At 43.4% G+C, this 26,320-nt stretch overlaps 1 protein-coding gene across 2 annotated transcripts in view; it reads right to left on the minus strand.

The window, feature by feature from the left end:
* The window catches only part of LOC120985206, a 94,860-nt gene extending 70,616 nt beyond the window's left edge, over positions 1 to 24,244 (minus strand). The window contains exons 1-3 of one of the 2 annotated variants that reach the window (XM_040413490.1): positions 24,155 to 24,244; positions 4,359 to 4,667; positions 3,508 to 3,804 (exon numbers count right to left, since the gene is read on the minus strand). In XM_040413490.1, the coding sequence (XP_040269424.1) occupies positions 3,508 to 3,804; positions 4,359 to 4,667; positions 24,155 to 24,212 (664 nt within the window). In that variant the 5' untranslated portion in view covers positions 24,213 to 24,244. Of the gene's footprint in view, positions 1 to 3,507; positions 3,805 to 4,358; positions 4,668 to 6,608; positions 6,720 to 24,154 lie in introns of those variants that run through there. The other variant, XM_040413492.1, reaches the window with a different exon arrangement.
* Positions 24,245 to 26,320: the final 2,076 nt, after the last annotated feature.

The following is a 26,320-nucleotide window of genomic DNA, read 5'->3' on the forward strand; positions in this document are numbered from 1 at the left end:
CAGCTCTTATGGCTGTGTGGGTAAGTGCTTTGCCTCTTATACAGAAGATCGTGGGTTTGAATCCCAGCAGAAACTTTTCTGAAATACAGGCTAAATTAGAATACACAAGCACTGACTCCATACAGGGTGCGACACAGGAAGAGGCTGACATAGAGGTAAATATAAGTGTTATATATATTTTTTTAATACCCGACTGTTACTGCCATGGGGGGAGCGGGAGGCACTTGATACTGGCACATGGGGGAGGGGGGTTGGCACCTGATACTGGCACATGGGGGGGAGGGGGGTTGGCACCTGATACTGGCACATGGGGGGGGGTTGGCACTATGATACTGGCACATGGGGGGGAAGGAGAGAGGCACCTGATACTGGCACATGGGGGGGAAGGAGAGAGGCACTTAACACTGGCACATGGGGGGGAGAGAGGCACTTGATACTGGCACTTTTGGGAGGGGGGGATGGCACTATGATACTGGGACATAGGGGGGAGGAGAGAAGCACTTGATACTGGCACTTTTTTTTTGGGGGGGGGGGGGGGGGATGGCACTATGATACTGGGACATGGGGGGGAGGAGAGAGGCACTTGATACTGGCACATGGGGGTGTTTGGCACTATGATACTGGCACATGGGGGTGGGAAGGAGAGAGGCACTATGATACTGGCACATGGGGGGAAGGAGAGAGGCACCTGATACTGGCACATTGGCACCTGATACTGGCACATGGGGGGAAGGAGAGAGGCACTTAATACTGGCACATGGGGGGGGAGAGGCACTTGATACTGGCACTTTGAGGTGGGGAGATGGCACTATGATACTGGGACATGGGGGGGAAGGAGAGAGGCACTTGATATTGGCACTTTGGGGGGGTGGAGATGGCACTATGATACTGGGACATGGGGGGGAGGAGAGGGGCACTTGATACTGGCACTTTGGGGGGGGGAGATGGCACTATGATACTGGGACATGGGGGGGGAGGCACTTGATACTTTTTTTTTTTTTGGGGGGGGGGGAGAGATGGCACTATGATACTGGGACATGGGCGGGGGAGAGAGGCACTTGATACTGACACTTTTTTCGGGGGAGATGGCACTATGATACTGGGACATGGGGGGGGGAGAGGCACTTGATACTGGCACTTTGAGGGGGGGGGAGATGGCACTATGATACTGGGACATGGGGGGAGGAGAGAGGCACTTGATACTGGCACTTTTTTGGGGGGGGGGGAGATGGCACTATGATACTGGGACATGGGGGGGAGGAGAGAGGCACTTGATACTGCCACTTTTTTGGGGGGGAGATGGCACTATCATACTGGGACATGGGGGGAGGAGAGAGGCACTTGATACTGGCACTTTTGGTGGGGGGGAGATTGCACTATGATACTGGGACAAGGGGGGGGGGGAGAGAGGCACTTGATACTGGCACTTTGAGGGGGGGAGATGGCACTATGATACTGGGACATGGGGGGAAGGAGAGAGGCACTATGATACTGGCACATGGGGGGGAAGGAGAGAGGCACCTGATACTGGCACATAGGGGGGAGGGGGGTTGGCACCTGATACTGACACATGGGGGGAAGGAGAGAGGCACTTAATACTGGCACATGGGGGAAGGAGAGAGGCACTTGATACTGGCACTTTGAGGGGGGGGGGGAGATGGCACTATGATACTGGGACATGGGGGGGAGGAGAGAGGCACTTGATACTGGCACTTTTTTTTGGGGGGGGGGAGATGGTACTATGATACTGGGACATGGGGGGGATGAGAGAGGCACTTGATACTGGCACTTTTTTGGGGGGGAGATGGCACTATGATACTGGGACATGGGGGGAGGAGAGAAGCACTTGATACTGGCACTTTTGGCGGGGGGGAGATGGCACTATGATACTGGGACATGGGGGGAGGAGAGAGGCACTTGATACTGGCACTTTTTTGGGGGTTTGAGATGGCACTATGATACTAAGACATGGGGGGAGAGAGGCACTTGATACTGGCACTTTTTTGGTAGGGGAGATGGCACTATGATACTGGGACATGGGGGGGAAGAGAGAGGCACTTGATACTGGCACATGGGGGGTTTGGCACTATGATACTGGCACATGGGGGGTGGGAAGGAGAGAGGCACTTGATACTGGCACATTGGGGGGGAGATGGCACATACTGGGACATGTGGGGGGGGGGAGGAGAGAGGCACTTGATACTGGCACATGATGGGGGGGGCATCTATGGGGACACTTACTGGCACATTATTGGGGGGCATTATGGGGGACACTAGGCCGGCAGCCTATCAGAGGCCGGACACTGAGGGCATCTACTGGGGCACTATATATGGGGAATTTTATACTGGTACATTATGGGGGGCACTAGCAGGAAGGGGGGAGAGGAGCACTATGGGGGAATTTACTGGGGGCACTATATAGGGGTATTTTATACTGGGACATTATGGGGGCACTATGGGGACATTAGCTCAACTGGAAGCATTACAAGGGGGCATTATGGTGGGCTTTATTACTCCCCTATGGTATGACCCCCTAGTAGCAGCACCAGCCTCTCCCTGCTCTGTGACCCCTCTGCCCCTTCTCCAAATCCTTATTATGAAATCTTTCTCATTAGGATAAAACACAACATCAGCTCCACCGAGCCCCCGGCCAAAGTGTGGAAGTGGTGTCCGAGATCCCCAAGGGCCAAGCCAAGTAACTGTAAGTTTTTATGTGAAATATGTTTATGTTATACACATATAGCCTACACTGTGCCACACAATATACAGTATACCGCTACACTGTGTATGTCTGTTCTATAAGCACCATTGTTTTGTGGTGGCGGACAGAAAATAAACTGGAAGTGCCCCTCCCAAAACCAGGCTCTGACTGCTAGGGGGGGTCTGCTGAGCTAACGGATGCTCCATATGGCAGTAGCACCATTTTCTACTGCACCGGGTGACACCAGCCCTAGCAGCGCCACTGGATCAACTTGCTGAATTGTGTCTATAGACCCGTTTACACTGGCCGACTCAGCAGGAAACTATCAGGAACAAACCATTTATTCACGATTATTGTGTGCTCATCAGAGCAAGTGAGAGCTGCATTTTCAGGTAGCAGTCATCTTCTCTATATGGGGACTAGCAATCCCTTCTGCGATTGTTCATCCCCATACAGATTCATTGTTTCTGGGCAGAAGATCACAGCGTACACAGCACAATCTGCTTCAGGTGATTGGTGGCACCTTTACAAGAAGGGAATTATCATGAACTAGTGTTCCTAGAAATGCTCCTTCCCTATAATTGCCCTGATTATTGGGCAGTGTGAAGGGGCTTTTTGACACCGGTAAATCTCTGGCTTTCTTTGTCTCATATTAAACAATTAAGTTTTCAAAAGCAGAAAAAAACAGGACATATTCAAATACTATAAGCTACTGGACTGGTGGTTGCTTCTTATTGTTATTTGGTAGACTTTGCACTTAGATCTGTATTTACAGCACTATACAGTATTCATGTCTAATGATTTACCTGGTCTTGCTTTTATGAGTTTTACAGAAATGTTTAACCCGCCAGTTTGATGTTCTGCCACACAGGTCACTGTTATAATGCTGACACAGTTGAAGATATTCACAAAAAACCCATGGATAGCATTATAAGTTCCATCTGCATTTCTTGTAAGTAGAGGGTCATTCAGATATTGCACATTTCCACAAGCTGTTTTTAAGGAGACATTCACATCTTTTGGGTAGAATTCGTGAAGAGAACACTGGGCAGTTACATTATCATTGTTACCAATTGTAGAATTTAGAGACATGTTTGGAGGAGCTGGAAATAGAGAGAATTATTGAGTCAAGTACAATTTTTTATATTTTTTTTGCTGCTTTGTTCCTCCATAGAAAATGAACATTTGTAAGTCTAATTTTGTTGCCTGAATTATAGGCAGATGTGCATTGTTCTTCATTTTTGTATACCTTCTATGGCTAAATGGCTGCATTGTGGTCTAATTAATCTATCGATTAGCTATATGTATTGACCATAAATAATGCTTGTATATACTGTATTAGATAGATACTACTGTATATCTACATTTATGATATTGTGGGTATCAGCCAATTCTTCCCAACCATCCTTTATATTTTACTTTGAAACACAAAGGAAAGAAGAGACACTAAGAAATAGGCATTTTCTATAGAAGCCTGGCATGTTTGTGCACAATTTGAATAAGTGTGTTGGTTTAATCAATGTTGGCATAAACAATATTGCAGGAATGTGAATACTTGTCGGTAATATGAATATGTGCAACAAGAATAATACAAACGCTGTTCATCAGTAAATTGAGTGTATTTTATGTATAGCATTATTTTATTGTATTACATTACCTTGGACAAAGAGATGGATAAGGGACGCTGAAAAGTTCTTGCTAGGTGGTGGTGTTATCCTATGTATGGTGCAGTTATACTTCCCAATATCATATATTTTGGCCTGATCAATGTTATATGATGTGTCAGCATTTCTTTCATTACGGTCAGCATAAATTTCTTTTGTGATTCTGTATCCGGTCATGTTGAGGAATTCCCAGAATACAGTGTATTTCTCCAACTTTGTATCTATAGAGCAGTTTAAATTGATATGATCACCACTTGACACAAGGATCTTATCTGCAGCCTTGTTGGTTTTCGCATAAAAAGCTGCAAAGAAGATGACACAGGATGTTAATATTAGCAGATCATTTGGGTTAATTAAAAAGGTTAATTTTGTTTCAATTAATGAAAAAAGTGTATTTGAAATAACAATAGATTTTCTAATATCTTTTATTGGAAGCTTTTGTTCTTTGGAGTCAAAATCAATTTGAGAAAAAACTGTTGGATGATTCTCAAGTGTAACAATCGGTTTTATTTCTTTTCAAATGTGTAGGGAAAGTGATAATGACTTTTTGTGATATACTTTATTAGTAAATTTTGTCAACCTTTGTCAGCTTTTAAAGTGATTTCTTTGAAGCTCTCTAAATGAGCACTGCTAAGAAAATTCTGTCTTCAGTGTGTACTGTACTGAATATGGTCACCCGTATGCAGAGGAAGGCATCCTAACTTGCCTCTTCTCTCCCTGCGAGCTGCCACCCTACATCTGATTTATAAGTACATATCTGGTTCTGGTGTAGCCTTCTGCATGTGTCCCTGCGTGTAATACTTATTGTAAGAGCTGATTGGTCCTCTACTCTACCTTCTCAGCGGCTAGTTGGTAAGTACAGTGTTGCTGTCAGAATTGCACCATTACATTGTATGCAACTGTAAATGGTGCCATTAGAAAGTACAACTTGTCCTGCAAAAAATAAGCTATGTAAACAGAAAAATAAAAAAGTTAGGACTCTGGGAAGGCAGGGAGTGAAATTGGAAAACGCAAAAATGGAAAATCGCACGGTCCTCTAAGAGTTAAACATCTATATTCTGGTTCTGTCTTGACGTCGTTTTCTGACATTACTTCCCGCTTTCAATATCCAAATAAAGACTTCTGTAAGTATGTATATGACATTCTCTTTCATTATTTACTAATTGATGCTGCCCTTCTACCTAAATTTGCGTTTTCCTTTTTTTTGGGAAAAAAACCCAAACATCTTGTCCACATCTAAAGACAAACTCTTGGGGGATATTCACAAACCTGTTGCAGAGGTTTCTGAAACTAAATTGATTAAGGTTTGGTGGAAAGAATATGGATTTCTGCAGCTTTCATTTAGAGAAATGGAACAGTTGCAGAAATGTATACAGCAAATCTGCCGTGTTTGAGTTCACCCATGCTGACAATACTTCTCACAGCTGAGATTTACGGGCATCCAGTCTGTATTCCTTTGTTGGTAATGAAATAGTATTTGAACTTACATAGTTACATAGTTAATATGGTCGAAAAAAGCCATAAGTTCATCAACTTGCAACCAATATTTCTATAGTATCTAAACATGTAACACGACAAAAAGGAAAAAAAAACTATAGAAATACTACCTACAACTCCAATGTCAAAAAATTTAATAATTGCAGAGTAAGTTGTAATAGTACTGGCAGTAGTCAGAAATCTGACCCCATACCTCCCAACTTTTAAAAAGGAGGGACATTATCAGCGGCACTCTAAGCCATGCCTCTAACCTCACCCAATGTCTATCTATACATGTCCCAATCCTCCCCAGTACCCTTTTGGCCCACCCACAGTATATTGCCCCCTTAGTGCCCTCACACAGTAGTTATGCCCCCTTTGTGTCCCTACACAGTTACATGCCCCCTTTAGTGGCGCAGCAGTAGAATTCCCCCTTTATTGCCCCCACACAGTAGAATAACCCCTTTAGTGTTGCCACATAGTAGTATGCCCCCTCTAGTGTCCCCACACTGTAGAATAACCCCTTTAGTGTTGCCACATAGTAGTATGTCCCCTCTAGTGTCCCCACACAGTAGAATAACCCCTTTAGTGCTGCAGCATAGTAGAATGCCCCCTTTAGTGCCCCCACACAGTAGAATGTCCCATTTAGTGCACCCTTGCAGTAGAATACTCCCTTAGTGGCCCCACACAGTAAAATGCCCCTTTTAATGTCTCCTTACAGTAGTGATGGCCCCCGTGCTGTTAATAAAATAAAAAATAACACTTACCTAGCCTTGTTCCCCTGGTGAATGGAGAACACATGTTCTCCCTAGGAGCAGGAACAATAAAGTGATAACATCTAGTCACCTGCTGTGCTTAGCTCAAGAACACAGGGACTGTGGAATTATCATTCCCTGACCTTGGTGATCCACTGTTTAGCCCAGCAGGCACGATGAGAGTCTTGAATAGTGAAGCAGGGAGTGGACTTTTATGCATGAAAAGATTGAAAAATTTTAAAAACTAAATGAAATGAAAAAACTGCAAGTTTTACTGAATATGTCCTACAGAGCTATATATAAAATTGCTCAGCTCCTCCTGTTCTATAACATGCTTTAGATTGCACATGCTGCATGGTGTATTGTGACAGATAGGAATTTAAGCAAAAGGGCAAAAAGGTCCTGCACCATACATGGTAAAGCGTGACTTTTATTTTATACATTAAAATCCAATAACAATGGTTTCCTGCTTATGTTTTTTGAGCCTTCAAGGCTCTTATTTATAGCTGACAAGTGGAAAGACTAAAATCAATCTGGTAAAAAGTTTTGCACTCTTTGTGTAACAGTATTTCACAGACACATTTTACAGACACACATTCCATGTATTAAACAAAGTGTCTTCAATTAAATACATGTTACTGTTGAAAAATAGAATTTAAAAAAATAGACATTAAAGGGTTTTTCTGAGGTTTTGATATTGATGACCTATCCTCAGGACAGGTGATCAGTATCTGATTGGTGTGGGTCCAACACCTGCGACCACGCAGCAGCCTTTTACGTGCTTACCAATCACAATGTCATACATTATTTGGCAGCTGTGCTTGCTATCGCAGCTCAGTCACATTCACTTCAATGGGGCTGAGCTGCGATACCAAGCACAGCCGCTATACAATGTATGGTGCTGTGCTTGGTAAGCTGCCAGAAGGCCACAGCGTTCACAGGAACTCCTTGCCTTCTCAAACAGCTGATTGGTGGAATCCTGGGTGTCGGCCACCCACCAGTCAGATACTGATGACTTATCCTGAGGATAGGTCATCAGTATTAACCACCTCCCGACCGCCTAACGCAGGGATGCGTCCTGCGGGCGGCCAGGTTATTCCTCCTGGACGCATCGGCGCGAGATTTCCTGTGAACGCGCGCACACAGGAGCGCGCGTTCACAGGATAGCAAGGTAAACAGGCTGTAGATGCGATTTTTTTAACCCCAGAAAGGTATATCAGACGCTGTTTTGTTAACAGCGTCTGATATACCTGCTACCTGGTCCTCTGGTGGTCCCTTTTGCTTGGATCGACCACCAGAGGACACAGGCAGCTCTGTAAGTAGCACCAAGCACCACTACACTACACCCCCCTGTCACTTATTAACCCCTGATCACCCCATATAGACTCCCTGATCACCCCCCTGTCATTGATCACCCCCCTGTAAGGCTCCATTCAGACGTCCGTATGTGTTTTGCGGATCCGCAAAACACGGACACCGGCAATGTGCTTTCCGCATTTTGCGGATCCGCACATTGCCAGAACTATATAGAAAATGCCTTTTCTTGTCCGCAATTGCGGACAAGAATAGGACATGTTCTATATTTTTGCGGAACGGAAGTGCGGACCCGGAAGTGCAGATCCGCAATTCCGGATCCGAGCGGGACAAAGTCTGTCCCCATAGAAATGAATAGGTCCGCAATTCTGTTCCGCAAAATCCGGAATAGAATTGCGGACGTGTGAATGGGGCCTAAGGGTCCCTTATCACCGCCAGTTAGTTAGCCACTTGTTAGGTAGTTAGCGCCCACCGCACCGCAGTCACTGATTAGTCGCTGATTAGCATCATCGCTGTCGCTAATCAGCACTAGTACTATATAGTATCTGTAAGTGATCAAGACTGATCGCAATCAGATCTATATCAGTACATTAGGGTCACCTTAGGCTCTACAAAAAACGCAGTGTTCGCCCGATCAGGCCTGATCTTGTGCGCACACTTGCGTTCAGTCCGCCCCACAGCAGTGACAGAAATGTTTTTTTTTTCTGATCACTGCAAATCGCTGCGGCGCTATAAAGATCACTTTTGAGCTTTTTGGATCTTTATTAGCGATCGCAGCTCTTTTTTTTTTGCACATTTTTTGGCAGAGATTTTTTCATCCACATTGATCGATGCGAATGAAGAAATCTGTGCCGTTCATTTTTTCTTTTAGCCCAGAGGCTGAACGAAAAAAAAATCTCATTACCCGTATGCTCAATATAAAACCTCATGCACACGACCGTGCCGTTTTTTGCGGTCCGCAAACCGCGGATGCGCAAAAAACGGAAGGCGCCCGTGTTGACTTCCGCAATTTACAGAACAGGCGCCGGCAATATAAATGCCTATTCTTGTCCGCAAAGCGCTGACAAGAATAGGACATGTTATATTTTTTTAGCGGGGCCGAGGAACGGAGCCATGGATGTGGACAGCACACGGAGTGCTGTCCGCATATTTTGCGGCCCCATTGAAATGAATGGGTCCGCATCCGAGCCGCCAAAACGGCGGTTCGGATGCGGACCCAAACAACGGTCGTGTGCATGAGGCCTAAGGAGAATAGCAGAAACTCCTAATGCTGGCCATACATGTAATGATTGCGGAGACCCTCAAATGCCAGGGCAGTACAAACACCCCACAAATGACCCCATTTTGGAAAGAAGACACCCCAAGGTATTCGTTAAGGGGCATATTGAGTCCATGAAAGATTTAACTTTTTGTCACAAGTTAGCGGAAAGGGAGACTTTGTGAGAAAAAAATAAATAAATCAATTTCCGCTAACTTGTGCCAAAAAAAAAAATCTTCTGTGAACTTGCCATGCCCCTCACGGAATACCTTGGGGTGTCTTCTTTCCAAAATGGGGTCACATGTGGGGTATTTATACTGCCCTGGCACTTTAGGGGCCCTAAAGCGTGAGAAGAAGTCTGGAATCCAAATGCCTAAAAATGCCCTCCTAAAAGGTACTCGTTGGACTTTCGGCCCCTTTGTGCATCTTGGTTGCAAAAAAGTGTCACACATGTGGTAACGCCATACTCAGGAGAAGTAGGGCAATGTGTTTTGGGGTGTCTTTTTACATATACCCATGCTGGGTGAGAGAAATATCTCTGTAAATTGACAGCTTTGTATAAAAAAATGGGAAAAGATGTAATTTAGGCCTCATGCACACGACCGTTGTGTGCATCCGTGGCCGTTGTGCCGTTTTCCGTTTTGTTTTTTTCGCGGACCCATTGACTTTCAATGGGTCCGTGGAAAAATCGGAAAATGCACCGTTTTGCAGCCGCATCCATGATCCGTGTTTCCTGTCCTATTTTTTTGACGGACAACGGTTCACGGGCCCATTCAAGTCAATGGGTCCGTGAAAGAACATGGATGCACACAAGATTGGCATCCGCGTCTGTGATCCGTGGCCGTAGGTTACTTTCATACAGACGGATCCGAAGATCCGTCTGCATAAAAGCTTTTTCAGAGATGAGTTTTCACTTAGTGAAAACTCATATCCGACATGGGGATGCTTCTAGTTAGAATATACTACGAACTGTGTACATGACTGCCCCCTGCTGCCTGGCAGCACCCGATCTCTTACAGGGGGCTGTGATCCGCACAATTAACCCCTCAGGTGCTGCACCTGAGGGGTAATTGTGCATATCATAGCCCCCTATAAGAGATCAGGGGCTGCCAGGCAGCAGGGGGCAGACCCCCCTCCCTCCCCAGTTTGAATATCATTGGTGGCCAGTGTGCGGCCTCCCCCGCCCCCCCCTCCCTCTATTGTAATATCATTGGTGGCCAGTGTGCGGCCCCCCCGCCCGCCCCCCTATTGTAATATCATTGGTGGCCAGTGTGCGGCCTCCCCCGCCCCCCCTTCCCTCTATTGTAATATCATTGGTAGCCAGCGTGCGGCCCCCCCCGCCCCCCCCCCCCTCTATTGTATTATTATCATTGGTGGCCAGTGTGCGGCCTCCCCTCTCCCCCCCCCCGATAATTGGTGGCAGCGGAGAGTTCCGATCGGAATCCCAGTTTAATCGCTCTGGGGCTCCGATCGGTAACCATGGCAACCAGGACGCTACTGCAGGCCTGGTTGCCATGGTTACTTAGCAATATTACAATATTAGAAGCATCATACTTACCTGCTGGCTGCTGCGCTGTCTGTGACCGGCCGGGAGCTCCTCCTACTGGTAAGTGACAGGTCTGTGCGGCGCATTGCTTAATGATCTGTCACTTATCAGTAGGAGGAGCTCCCGGCTAAGAAACCATGGCAACCAGGCCTGCAGTAGCGCCCTGGTTGCCATGGTTACCGATCGGAGCCCCAGAGCGATTAAACTGGGACTCCAATCGGAACTCTCCGCTGCCACCAATGATCGGGAAGGGGGGGGGGGAGAGGGGAGGCCGTACACTGGCCACCAATGAAATTACAATAAAGGGGGGGCCGGGGGGGGCCGCACACTGGCCACCAATGATATTACAATAGAGAGAGGGCCGGGGGGGGGGGGGGGCGCACACTGGCCACCAATGATATTCAAACTGGGGAGGGAGGGGGGTCTGCCCCCTGCTGCCTGGCAGCCCCTGATCTCTTACAGGGGGCTATGATCAGCACAATTAACCCCTTCAGGTGTGGCACCTGAAGGGTTAATTGTGCTGATCACAGCCCCCTGTAAAAGGGGGCAGTCATGTACACAGTTCGTCGTATATTCTAACTAGAAGCGTCCCCATCACTATGGATCTGAGTTTCACGATGTAACTCAAATCCAATGGTATATTCTAACATAAAGGCGTTCCCATGGTGATGGGGACGCTTCAAGTTAAAATATACCATCGGATTGGAGAAAACTCCGATCCTATGGTATATTAACTCCTGACTTTACATTGAAAGTCAATGGGGGACGGATCCGTTTGAAATTGCACCATATTGTGTCAACGTCAAACGGATCCGTCCCCATTGACTTGCATTGTAATTCAGGACGGATCTGTTTGGCTCCGCACGGCCAGGCGGACACCAAAACGACTTTTTTTTCATGTCCGTGGATCCTCCAAAAATCAAGGAAGACCCACGGACGAAAAAACGGTCACGGATCACGGACCAACGGAACCCCGTTTTGCTGACCGTGAAAAAATACGGTCGTGTGCATGAAGCCTTACAGAGATATTTCTCTCACCCAGCATGGGTATATGTAAAAATACACCCCTTCTGGTAAGCATAATCAGTAGCTTCTGTGCTTATACACAGTGCTGTAAGGTTCTACACACGAGGCGCTGCCTCCTCTTTTTTCTTTTTTCCTTTTATATAAAAATACACGCCAAAACACATTGCCCTTCTTCTCCTGAGTACGGCCAGGGCCGGTGCAAGGATTTTTGCCGCCCCCTCATGTCACTCACTCACTGACAGACAGACACGCACTCAGACACTCACTGAATGACGTACACAAAAACTCACTGACAGACACACATACACTCACTGACAGACACACACACACACACACTGACAGACACACACTCAGACACTCACTGAATGACGTACACAGAAACTCACTGACAGACATACTCACTGACAGACACACACCTACCCACTGAAAAACACACACACATGGAAACTCACTGACAGACACTCACTCACTGGCAGACAAACACACACATATACTCACTGACAAACATACAGACACTTACTGACTGACAGACATCCACACTCACTGACATACACTCACTCACTGACATACACACACACACAGACACTCAGTGAAAGACACACATACATTTACTGACAGAAAGACAGACATACATACACTCACTCACTGACATAAATACACAGGCAGACACTCACTCAGTCAAACACTTAAACACTCACCTCCCTGGGGTCCAGTGTGGTGCAGCTCCTCAGTCCTCCAGCGCACCGTTTAGTATGCCGGGGCCGGAATGACGTCATATTCCGGCATCACAGAGGGCCTCACGAGGGAGGAGTGGGGAGCTGCTAGAACAGCCTCCCTTGCCGCCCGCCTCCTCTCCTCCGGTAATTTACTGGCAGAGCAGGCACCTGCCATCAGGGTAAGCAGATGCCTGCTCTGCCATATTTAAGAAGGACCTCCACCTCCTGGCCCCCCTGTAACGGCGCTGGGGGCGGCTCAAGAGTCACTCGCCCAGGGCTGCAGCCCCAGTCAGGGGGAGCCCACCAGGGCATCACAGAGGGCGCACGAGGGAGGAGTGGGAAGCTGCTAGAACAGCCTCCCTTGCAGGACGGCGCCCTAGGCGAACGCCTAGTTCGCCTATATGGTTGCACCGGCCCTGAGTACAGCGATACCACATGTATGACACTTTTTTGCAGCCTAGGTGCGTAAAGGGGCCGAAAGTCCAACGAGTACCTTTAGGTTTTACAGGGTTGCTCACAATTTAGCCTCGCCCAAAATGCCAGAACAGTAAACACACCCCACAAATGACCCCATTTCGGAAAGTAGACACCCCAAGGTATTCACTGAGGGGCATAGTGAGTCCGTGGGAGATTTTTTATTTTTTTTGCCAGAAGTTAGCAGAAATGGAAACTTTATTTATTTTATTTTTTTCTCAGAAAGTGTCATTTTCCACTAACTTGTGAAAAAAAATCTAATCATACATGAACTCACCATGCCCCTCCGCGAATACTTTGGGGTGTCTTCTTTCTAAAATGGGGTCATTTGGGGGGTATTTATACTATCCTGGCATTCTAGCACCTCAAGAAACAAGACAGGTGCTCAGAAAGTCAGAGCTGCTTCAAAATGCGTAAATTCACATTTTTGTACCATAGTTTGTAAACGCTATAACTTTTGCGCAAATCAATAAATATACACTTATTGGATTTTTTTTAAATCAAATGTTTTTTATTAAGATTTTCAAGAAAGTAACATTAATGAGAGAAAATAGGAAAAGTAATATGGCATATACATTAAGGTGGACGCAGCCACTCAATAAGAACTTTTAGATATAATCCGCCATACACACGACGGAATCATTATCCATACCATTGTAGAAAGAAGGAAAACAATTAAGATATAGGAACATACAGTATAGACCAATACCACTGATGTTAAAGAGACTAATATAGTATTTAGCTCCAAATTAGCACAAACTTTTGCACAGATATATTAACTGATGTGCAGTGAGGTGCTATCATAGATGACTAACATATACTTAACAAGAAATAAGTATGTCTCACTGGGGAATAGGGAAAAACACACAGACCCACCTGGTATCTATTAATATTGTGAAAAATTCTGGTGTAAGCTAAATTGGATAAGAGGATGTTGTTGATATTTTAGGGAGATTACATTTCTAGAAATTCTACAGGTGAAGTGTAAGCTATCTGGAATAGTAAGAATGAGAGGTCCAGGGAGACCACTTGTTCCTATATTTCACATGGGAGATTATCGTAGGTGGGAGTAACCTTTCATATCTGCAGGATGTATTCAACTCACTGATCACTTCTGAGAGTTCAGGAGGGGCTTGACTTTTCCAATGACAGGTCACAATCAATTTAGCACTAAGAAAAATTTGTCCCACTATTGGCCTAAACGTAGGATGGATATGATGGATACCTACAAATAAAAGAGCAAGCTCTGGGGATGGCAATATGGCTTGATTAACCAATTCCCCAATCAATTTGAAAATTTGTTTCCAGAAAGTGTCAATAATTGGACATGTCCAGAGGATATGAAAGAGTGAACCTTCGCATCCACATCCCCTCCAACATAAAGGGGAGGTAGAAGGATATATAGTGTGTAATCTCTGAGGAGTAAAATACCAATTTAGGAGAGTCTTAACTCCCACCTCGTAGTGAGTGATGCACTTGAAATTAGATGTTAGGAAGCCAATAGCATATGACCATGAGTCATCTGAGAATGAACGGCCTATCACCTGTTCCCACTGTTTGAAAGGTTTAGTTTTGATAAATTTGGTTTTATCACCTAGGAAGTTGTAAATTCGACCCGTCGCCCCTTTCCTCATCAAGCCTGGGGATTGAAACAATTGAAGGATCCCTTCATGAACCCTAGGTGGTGTCTTAAGAATAGTTGTAAGGAAATGTTTAATTCTTAGATAATTAAATATTTCTCCAGGTGGTATTTGGAATCTTTGTTGGATAACAGGGAAAGAGTGTACTCCATCCGCCGACACAAGCTGGGCCACTTTTTCTATCCCACCATCTCTCCATTTAGATAAATTAATGTTTTGTAGGGAGGACTCTAAAGTATGTGTGTCAGAATGGGAAAATACGAAATCCTTAGAATCCGGGGAAGATTCATGTGTTTGAAGCCATAATTTTCCTACATGTTTTACTGTCAAAAGGGTGAGATCAGGAATCTTCCTATTCCATATAATTCGGATCAGAAGGTCTCTCAGGGACCCTCCACCAATCGAGTGTGTCTCAATTTGGTGCCAAGCTTTAGTGCAATCTAGCATCCACCATTCCCTAGCTAATGAAAGACCTATCGCTTTGTAGTAATCTTGAATGTAGGGAAGTCCTATTCCCCCAGCACTTTTCTTCAAGAAAAGTTGTCTTTGCGCAATCCTAGGTTTGGATGTCTTCCAAATATATTTGGATAAACATATTTGTGCTTTTTTTAAAAATACTTGAGGGATCGGGATCTGGAGAGCACGTAGGACGTATATCAATTTAGGTAATGTCATCATTTGGAATGCAGCTACTCTTCCTATCCATGAAATTTCTCTCATTGAGAACTGAGTAAAGTCGGAGGACATAGTCGAAAGGAGGGGCTCATAGTTGCGTTTATATAAAAGCGAACAAGGGGACGTGAGTTTTATTCCTAAGTATGGGAGCTCTGTTTCCTGCCAGTCTAGTGAATGCATATTCTTTAGAAGCGCAATTTCATTTTGAGGGATATTGATCGGTAGGACTTGTGATTTGGAATTATTGATTTTATAATATGATAACAAGCCAAAATGCTTTATAATATCTAAAGCATAGCCCAAGGATGTGAGGGGGTTTGACAGAGTGAGAATAATGTCGTCTGCGTAAAGTGAAATCCTGTGATCTCGCCCACCTATTACTGCACCCTGTATGAGGGGAGAATTACGTATGTGTTGAGCAAGGGGTTCCAAGGCTAAAATAAATAAAAGGGGTGATAAAGGACACCCCTGGCGTGATCCATTAGTAATATGAAATGGATTTGATAGTACTCCATTAACCCATACTTTTGCCATAGGAGAATGGTATAGGCTATGAAAGGCATTCATTATTCTTCCACTAAACCCCATCTTCTGGAGGACCGAAAAAGCGAATGACCAGTGCAAGCGGTCAAACGCTTTCTCTGCGTCAAGTGTCACAGCCAGTAGAGGAATATTTTTCTGTTCAGCATAGTTAAATAAATTCACCAATCTCCTAGTGTTATCTGATAAAATCCAGCCTTTGACAAAACCTGTTTGATCATCCTTGACTAGAGATGGCAGTATGGGAGATAATCTACTGGCAATTAGTTTGGCGAATATCTTTATGTCCGAATTAAGTAAAGAGATTGGCCTAAAGTTTTTGGGTATGTCTGGAGTTTTTCCAGGCTTGGGCAGAGTGACAATTAAGGCTGTGAGCATTTCTGAAGGGAAAGGAGTTCCCTCTAAGGCTTTATTAAAAATTTCTGACATATAAGGTGCCAAGGTAGGGAGAAATTTCTTATAATATTCATTTGCCAATCCGTCCGGACCTGGGGATTTACCCTGTGGAAGAGACAGGATCAGCTTATGAAGTTCTGCAGGAGAAACGGGAGAGTTTAACAATTGCAATTGTGTTGGGGAGACAGTAGGAAGGTTAGCTTTTGTTAGAAAGTCCTCCACAAGACTAGGGTAATTTTCTGGTGTAGGGATATCATCTTTGAGATTATACAAGGAATGATAATAGGAACGAAATTGTTCCGCGATCTCTCTAGGATCCAGCAACTTAGCATTAGATGATGGGTGCAAGAGATATGGTATTTTTGTTTTTGATTGACGAGTTTTAATTTGGTTGGCCAGAAGTTTACCTGCTCTGTTGCCCTGAGCGTAGTATCTCGACTTCATTCTGAGCAAGTTTCTAGAATAGTTATGGGAGAGCAGGCATCTTAGTTTGTCCCTCTCTGCCCTCAGTAAGTTAGAGATGTGAACTGTAGGTGATGCCTTATTAAGATTTTCAAGATCTGCAATAGATTTCAATAGTTGTGAAGATTCTTTTTCTCTAATCTTTCTCAATTTATGCTTTAACTTAATCAAGGAGCCTCTTATAAATGCTTTATGAGTTTGCCACACAGTATAACTATCTGAGACAGATCCCTTATTAAAAGAGAAAAACTCCTGCAATTCTTGAGACAGCTCCTCAACAGCTTCCAGATTATGGTAAAGAGTTATATCATTCCGCCAAATGGAAGCTCTTGAGGATTGATAAAGATTTTCCAGGGTTAAAGTAATTGGGGCATGATCAGACCACTGAATAAGTCCAATACTCGAGGATTTTGTATGCATCAAAGTGGGGTGGTCAATTAAAAACATGTCTATACGGGAATAGGAAAGATGGGGCGGCGAGAAGAAGGTATAGTCCCTCTCCGCACTGTGCTGGGCTCTCCAAACATCGATGAGACCCTCAGACTGCAAGAGAGAAGCGATCCCTCCCTCCAGCCGCCTTGTAGAGCAGGTAGAATCCAATGTACGATCCATAATCATGTTGAAGTCACCACATATAATAGTTTTTCCTAATTTCATGGCATTAACCTTCTTAAGTAATTTACGTAAAAAGGTAATTTGATGGGCGTTGGGAGCGTAAATATTGACTAATGTATAAGTAACATTATTAACGGAACATACCAGGATGATGTACCGGCCATTAGGATCCACCTTAGAAGAGATCATTTTAAAGGCGACTGAGTTCTTAACGGCTATAAAAACCCCCCTAGATTTCTTGCTGAAATGAGAATGAAAAACATGAGGAAAAGAATTATGATAAATGCGCTTTGCATCCTCTTGTAACAAATGGGTCTCCTGGATGCATACTAGATCTGCTGCTGCTTTATTCACCTCTCTCCAAACATATGACCGCTTCTGAGGACAATTAAGCCCTTTAGCGTTGAGTGATATGATTTTGAGGTCCATATGAATGAGGAGAGGCTGCAATTACTATATAGATAAAACAGATATTAAACAATTAGCTAGACAGCCGTATGTTAATGACGCTTTCCTCACCAGAGATACCCTTGCTAGGTGAGTCTAATGCAGAAAATGGTAAATGAACAAAAAAGAAAGAAAAAGGTACAGAGGGATTAACACAACAGGGAAAGAAAGGGTATTACTACAATACCAGGCGGTTATGCCCGTTTGTGTGGTTTAAGAGGCGTAAGTCCACAAGAGAGGCCAAGGGAAGGCACAACCGGTGTAGATATTCACTCAGGTATACTGCACCTAGATAATACTGGGGAGATATATAAAATCCCTCCAAGTTAGTACATTTATTCACAACCGTTTCCTTAACCCCTCTAAAACAAGTAGCAAGACATTTTATGGGCTATATATAACTCCCATCAATTCTGATCCTGTTAGAGAGATCAAGTGTCCCTTATGCTAGAGGAGGAAAGGGGGTCATTCCGCCGATGATTTCCGCGTCTTCCCACAGAGAACCGAATGTCCCATAGTTGGAGGAGATTTTGCCCTTCTTCAACTGATTTCACTACATGGGTTTTGCCATCTTTTCGTATCAGGAGTTTCTGTGGGTATCCCCATTTGTATTGAATGTCATTATCCCTGAGAGCGAGAGTAATGGGTTGCAGCTCTCTTCTTTGCCTTAGCGTCGCCATAGATAAATCAGCAAACAACCTGACTGATTGGAAAGGAGCAGGTAACTGCTCGCAGTTCCTGGCCGCTAACATCAAGGCCTCTTTTGTATGAAAAAAATGGATGCGGGCCAATGTGTCCCTTGGGATATCAGCGCTTAGATGAGCTGGCTTAGGAATTCTGTGAGCTCTGTCTATGATCATATCAGGGACAGGTATTTTCGGTAAAAGTGCTTTAAATAGACTTTTGAGATATGTTTGCAGGTCTCTGGGAGCCACATCTTCCGGTATACCCCGGAATTTCACATTGTTCCTCCTGGAACGATCTTCCATATCTGCGATTTTGTACTTTAGAGATTCAAGTTCATCTGCTAGATCATTGTGTGCATCTATGATGTTATTTTGTGAGGTCGCAAATTCAGCCATTTTACTCTCCACATGAGCTACCTTGCTTTCATTTTCCTTAACTTTGGCAGCCAAGGGGTTAATCAACTCTGCTATGTCCGCACGAAGTGACTGGTGCAGTGCAAGGAGCATATTTTTTATGGAGTCTTCACATAGTGGCTTATCAGAGGTTTGGTATGTAAGTATAGGGGCTATATGGGGAGTCTCTGCTGGAATAACCCATGTTGCTGTACTGACCTCTTGGTATGTGGAGGATTCTAGTCTCGGTCTCTGCTTTTGAGGACTAGCTGAGGGTGAGTGGCTCAGGTTTGCTGCGGCGCCATTTTCTGGACCTGTGGTCTCTAAGGCTTTGAACTCGCCTGGCGTCGGAGGGAGCGAAGGGAACTCTGCCTCGTTCATAGAAAAGACCTCGGGCTCCGGAGGAGGTGAGTGTGAAGGTGAGCCGTATTTCGGCGAGGTGCTGCTGCAGGGCGACGGCGGGTAAGTGCCGCTGTGCGATCCGGCGCCATCTTTAGCCGGGCCCCTCTCAAAGAAGCCGTCCAGGTTCCCGCTTTGCATTTTAGGCAGTTGTCTTTTGGACCTCCCCATGTCATCGAGGATGATGTCCAGCTTCAGCCTAGGGTAATCGGGTAACGGAGAGGGTAGTGTAAGCTCTGGGAAGCTCAATTGTGGTCGCTCTGGTGCAGGAGCTCTAAGATCAGGCGGCCATTCCTCTCAGCAGCCAAGCCACCACTTATTGGATTTTTTTTATCAAAGACATGTAGCACAATAAATTCTGACACAAACTTGTATAGAAATGTAATTATATTTGAACAATTTAACCAGAGAAAGTTAAAAATACACTTTTTTTGAGAAAATTGCGGCCTATTTTGATTAATATCGGAAAAACTAAAAATCTTAGCAGCAATCAAATACCACCAAAAGAAAGCTGTATTTGTGAGAAGAAATTTGGGTGGTAAGTTGTATAACCGAGCAATAAACCGTGAAAGTAGTGTAGTGCAGAATTGTAAAAAGTGGTCTGGTCATTAACCACTTCAGCCCCCCTAGCTTAAACACCCTTAATGACCAGACCACTTTTTACACTTCTGCACTACACTACTTTCACCATTTATTGCTCGGTCATGCAACTTACCACCCAAATGAATTTTACCTCCTTTTCTTCTCACTAATAGAGCTTTCATTTGGTGGTATTTCATTGCTGCTGACATTTTAACTTTTTTTTGTTATTAATCGAAATTTAACGATTTTTTTGCAAAAAAATGACATTTTTCACTTTTAGTTGTAAAATTTTGCAAAAAAAAACGACATCCATATATAATTTTTTCTCTAAATTTATTGTTCTACATGTCTTTGATAAAAAAAAATGTTTGGGTAAAAAAAAAAATGGTTTGGGTAAAAGTTATAGCGTTTACAAACTATGGTACAAAAATGTGAATTTCCGCTTTTTGAAGCAGCTCTGACTTTCTGAGCACCTGTCATGTTTCCTGAGGTTCTACAATGGCCAGACAGTACAAACACCCCACAAATGGCCCCATTTCGGAAAGTAGACACCCTAAGGTATTCGCTGATGGGCATAGTGAGTTCAAAGAACTTTTTATTTTTTGTCACAAGTTAGCGGAAAATGATGATTTTTTATTTATTTTTTTCTTACAAAGTCTCATATTCCACTAACTTGTGACAAAAAATAAAAAATTCCATGAACTCACTATGCCCATCAGGAAATACCTTGGGGTGTCTTCTTTCCAAAATGGGGTCACTTGTGGGGTAGTTATACTGCCCTGGCATTTTAGGGGCCCAAATGCGTACGAAGTAGTTTGAAATCAAAATCTGTAAAAAATGGCTGGTGAAATCCGAAAGGTGCTCTTTGGAATGTGGGCCCCTTTGCCCACCTAGGCTGCAAAAAAGTGTCACACATGTGGTATTGCCGTACTCAGGAGAACTGGGCAATGTGTTTTGGGGTGTCATTTTACATATACCCATGCTGGGTGAGATAAATATCTCGGCAAAAGACAACTTTTCCCATATTTTTATACAAAGTTGGCATTTGACCAAGATATTTCTCTCACCCAGCATGGGTATATGTAAAATGACACCCCAAAACACATTCCCTAACTTCTCCTGAGTACGGCGACCTCAGATGTGTGACACTTTTTTGCAGCCTAGATGCGCAAAGCGGCCCACATTCCTTTTAGGAGGGCATTTTTAGACATTTGACTCCCAGACTTCTTCTCATGCTTTAGGGCCCATAAAATGCCAGGGCAGTATAAATACCCCACATGTGACCCCATTTTGGAAAGAAGACACCCCAAGGTATTCAATGAGGGGCATGGCGAGTTCATAGAATTTTTTTTTTTTGCCACAAGTTAGCGGAAATTGATTTTTTTTTGTTTTATTCTCACAAAGTCTCCCTTTCCGCTAACTTGGGACAAAAATTTCAATCTTTCATGGACTCAATATGCCCCTCAGCGAATACCTTGGGGTGTCTACTTTCCGAAATGGGGTCACATGTGGGGTATTTATACTGCCCTGGCATTTTAGGGGCCCTAAAGCGTGAGAAGAAGTCTGGAATATAAATGTCTAAAAATGTTTACGCATTTGGATTCCGTGAGGGGTATGGTGAGTTCATGTGAGATTTTATTTTTTGACACAAGTTAGTGGAATATGAGACTTTGTAAGAAAAAAAAAAATTCCGCTAACTTGGGCCAAAAAAATTTCTGAATGGAGCCTTACAGGGGGGTGATCAATGACAGGGGGGTGATCAGGGAGTCTATATGGGGTGATCACCCCCCTGTTATTGATCACCCCCCTGTAAGGCTCCATTCAGATGTCCGTATGTTTTTTACGGATCCACGGATACATGGATCGGATCCGGAAAACACATACGGACATCTGAATGGAGCCTTACAGGGGGGTGATCAATGACAGTGGGGTGATCAATGACAGGGGGGTGATCAGGGAGTCTATATGGGGTGATCACCCCCGTCATTGATCACCCCCCTGTAAGGCTCCATTCAGACGTCCGTATGTGTTTTGCAGATCCGATCCATGTATCAGTGGATCCGTAAAAAACTTACGGACGTCTGAATGGAGCCTTACAAGGGGGTGATCAATGACAGGGGGGTGATCAATGACAGGGGGGTGATCAGGGAGTCTATATGGGGTGATCAGGGGTGAATAAGGGGTTAATAAGTGACGGGGGGGGTGTAGTGTAGTGTGGTGCTTGGTGCTACTTATTACTGAGCTGCCTGTGTCCTCTGGTGGTCGATCCAAACAAAAGGGACCACCAGAGGACCAGGTAGCCAGTATATTAGACGCTGTTATCAAAACAGCGTCTAATATACCTGTTAGGGGTTAAAAAAATCGCATCTCCAGCCTGCCAGCGAACGATCGCCGCTGGCAGAGTGAAGATCCACTCGCTTACCTTCCGATCCTGTGAACGTGTGCGCCTGTGTGCGCGCGTTCACAGGAAATCTCGCCTCTCGCGAGATGACGCGTATATGCGTCCACCCAGAATAGCAGGGCCGCCGCTAGGACGCAATCCTGCGTACGGCGGTCCTGAGGCGGTTAAGGGGGTTTAAGCTAGGGGGGCTGAGGTGGTTAAAATCTCAGAAAACCCCTTTAAAAACTGTGAAAAACCATCCAGACAAGGGAGGAATCTGGAATATGGACCAACCAACTATGCAACTCATGGGAATATGTGTAGAGCTAACAAACTGAGACACTTTTGTATTCCTAATTGTTACAACGAATTGCAAAATGTAGCATTGAAGAAATAACAGTTACAAGAGATACTATGGAAAAAAGGTATGGTACTGTGCATGCAGTGCAACTAATGAAGAGATGGATGGATGGATTAATAAGCTAACATAACCATATAAAAGCATCAGTCATGTATAAATGTTAATCCATTATTGAACAGTTCAGTGACAACCTCAATCACAACTAGAAATGAAATTTCTCAAATTCATTTAGTTGCAAACCAAAATAGAAACTCCCAAGCGATATGATCAAGGATAAGCACTTATCCAAAAACTTAGAAGTTATATAACAGAAAGGCGGCTCTCCACTGGTTTTCTGGAAATAGGTGCTCTTGCCCAATATGACTCACCCTTGTCAATTATGTTAAATTTAGAAAATATAGTAATGAAGGGCAGGCACTCAATTTATGGGTTCATGAGAAAGTGAGATTTTATTTAGAGAACAATTTAAAATACTAAACATTCATAAAATTCATAAAACAATGATAATAACAGTCTTATAAAAATGGCAATAATTTTTCAACAGTTGATCGCAATAACTATGTCACTTTTATAGCAGCACCTATAAATTTGTATACTTGTTAATTTTGTAACAGCAATTAAGTAGCAGCACTTGTTCACAGTAACAAAGATAATTTTGTAGCAGCAGCTTGTTACAATAATGTTTTTTACAGCAGTTAATAGAGGGAATCTCTGTAGTTGATTGTTGATTGGTTTTAGCAATAGTTTATCCTTTAGAACGTGCAGTATATGTGCAATAAGAAAGTCTCAGCATGTCATGGCACCGATATTTAATAATGGTGGCTGTTGGAGATAATAATAACTCAATGTCTCCTTTATTAAACGGTGCAGATGAACGCACCCTTTAAGTACAGTCACGTTTTTTGTGTGGCCAGTGGTTCCTCTGTTATATAGAAAGAGATGATTTTACTCACGGTTGTCTCCTAATGCGGCGTCCCGCATAGATATTAAGCACAGACTGACCTTTATATTGATCCTTTAGAAAAACTCTGATCGCAGCTGAAGTGAGAAGTCAGCGTCCCTCGTGGTATGGCGGCGTCTCTGCTTGGTTCAGGTTCGCCCCTCCAGTATTCTGTTCGCTTTTATAATCAGCTGCCGGTGTTCCGCTTATATAGAAGTAGGTCAGTTTACCGTGGGTATCTCTTTGGAGCGCTCCAGTGCTGTGATCCTCGATTTGTATGCTTGTTCACCCAAACATGTTTCGGATCGTAGACTCGCTCCTTCCTCAGTGGTCAAGCATACTCCACATTATGTCGTCCTTATATCTGGTTCAAGCATTTCAGTTGTTGCTACAAAATTATCTTTGTTACTGTGAACAAGTGCTGCTACTTAATTGCTGTTACAAAATTACCTAGGTGCTGCTATAAAAGTGACATAGTTATTGCGTTGAAAAATTATTGCCATTTTTATAAGACTGTTATTATCATTGTTTTATTAATTTTATGAATGTTTAGTATTTTAAGTTGTTCTCTAAATAAATTCTCACTTTCTCATGAACCCATAAATTGAGTGCCTGCCCTTCATTACTATACTTATCCAAAAACGCCTGGTGTGAATGGGAAAAGCTCCATAATGTGTAGGCACCAACATTTAAAATATTTACACTCACCTGTAGGTAATATCATTAAGCAGACAGAGAGAATTTGAGAGTAGTATGCCATCTTCATCAGTATGATCCACAAAGAGTAATGAAAGAGGCGTTGTACTGTGCAGCACTTTCACTTCACAACTAATGACCCACCCATCCTCAAGTCCTAAAAACTATCAGGTCATGCAGTCTTCACCCAATAGGTTGCTTATAGCAAACGATTTTGAGTTTAGGAACTTACAATACATTAAATGGTTGCTATGTAAAATTTGTGTGAACATATAATATTAAGTTCTTCATTTCCCACAGGCAGTGTCCTTTAACACTTTAAGAACCAGGCCAATTTTTATTTTCACTTTTTTGTTTTATCCCTCTAGCCTTCAAATAGCCATAATATTTTTACTTTTCTATTCACAGCCTTATGAAGATTTACTTTCTGCGGCAATGCCAAATTTATATAGTTTTTATTATTTTGCTTTACTTTTTTTTAATAATAAAAACCTCTAAAGAAATATAAATTTGCCTTGCATTACCATATTCTGACACCTATAACTTTTTTATATTTTCACCTACTGAGCTGTTTGAGGGCTTGTATTATTATTTTTATTTTTTAAGTACAAGCTGTAGTTTATGTTGGCCTCATTGAGGATACATACCACTTTTTGACCACTTTTAATTTAGTTTTTATGGGTGGCAAAGGGACCAAACTAGCTCCATTACAGCAGTCGCTGTGCAGAATAAATATTTCATATTTTAATAGTTCAAATATATTTCAACCTGGTGATAACTATTATTTATTTATTTTTATTGTAAATGTAGATTAATTTATGCAAAACTGGTGATTAGAATTTTTTATAATTTTGTTGTCTTACGTGTATTTTTTTACTGTAATTTTAGTAACCATAGAAGGCAAGAACAGGCAATCCTCTGATCACTTATAACACAGACTGCAATAACATACCATTGCAATCGATGGGATTTTATTTTTTTTATTTCTTTTTATGTTTATTTTATGTTTACTCAGAATTTATTACGTTTTTTAGACAAATCAAAACAACTTGTACAAATAGTAGAGGAACTCGCAGGAACCTCTGCAATCAACAACAAAATAGCACAGAATCAGCAAGCAAAATTATATAACTGAGTAATCTTAGAAATGGTTGACCACAAAGATAATCTCTATATTGCGCAACAGCCAATTTGAAGTAATGTCTAACCTGCTCCAGGCGATGACATTTGGATCGCCCTCATACATTCAACCATGTCGAGCTACTGTAAAAAGACAAGAAAGAGATAGAGGCAAGATAGAAAAAAGAAAGAGGGGGGAGAAAAGGGTGGGGGGTTAGAAGGGAGAAGGAACACGCTCTATATTCCCATCCTCAACTTCCAGGCATACACTAAACTAGCAACAGTAAACCCCAGAGTCTAGTGCAGATCTGAAGTCTGCTAAGCTACAGATGTCTGATCTTCCAAAATTGCTGAAAATTCGGGAGAGAGTAAAAAGGCAAGAAGAGATCCCCATCTAGCATCAAACCTATTACCTTGATCATGCGATGTGGCAATCAATTCTTCCATTCTAACCAAGAGTCTAAGTTCTTTGGCCCATTCACAGAGAGAGGGAGCACGAACCGATTTCCAATGCCTTGGAATAGTCATCCGAGCTGCCGTGAGGAAGAATCTTCACTTGGGACACAGAGCCAGATAGCAGTGAGAGAAGCGTAAGTTCGGGCGAGTTAGTAAGCACTTTCCCAGAAAACTGTCTAAAAACCCCTAGCACTTGATCCCAAAATCTTTTAATCTTTGGGCAGCCCCACCAAATATGAAGCATAGTGCCAACATCCGATCTTCATTTCCAGCAAATATTGGAAACTGAGGGAAACATTTTGTGGAGGATTGATGGGCAGTAATACCATCGAGACAATATTATGAAATTCTTTTCGTGAGCTTGAGCCGAGATCGAAAGCCCTTGAGAAAACGTACACATTTTATCAACCTCTTCTAGTGAAAAGGTAAGTTGAAGGTCTCATTTCTCAACAAGGCGCCAAATCATTGTTACTAAGTTTTAACAGAATTTTGTAAAGTTGTGAGAGCACCTTGAAATGCAGGTCCGGCTTTAGGAAGAGATCGTCAAAGTCAGTCATCTCTAAGCATGGGTGGTGTAAGAAGAGACCTCTAATAAACGACTTG

Source organism: Bufo bufo, chromosome 1 (genome assembly GCF_905171765.1).
Source record: "Bufo bufo chromosome 1, aBufBuf1.1, whole genome shotgun sequence".
Lineage (NCBI taxonomy): Eukaryota > Metazoa > Chordata > Amphibia > Anura > Bufonidae > Bufo > Bufo bufo.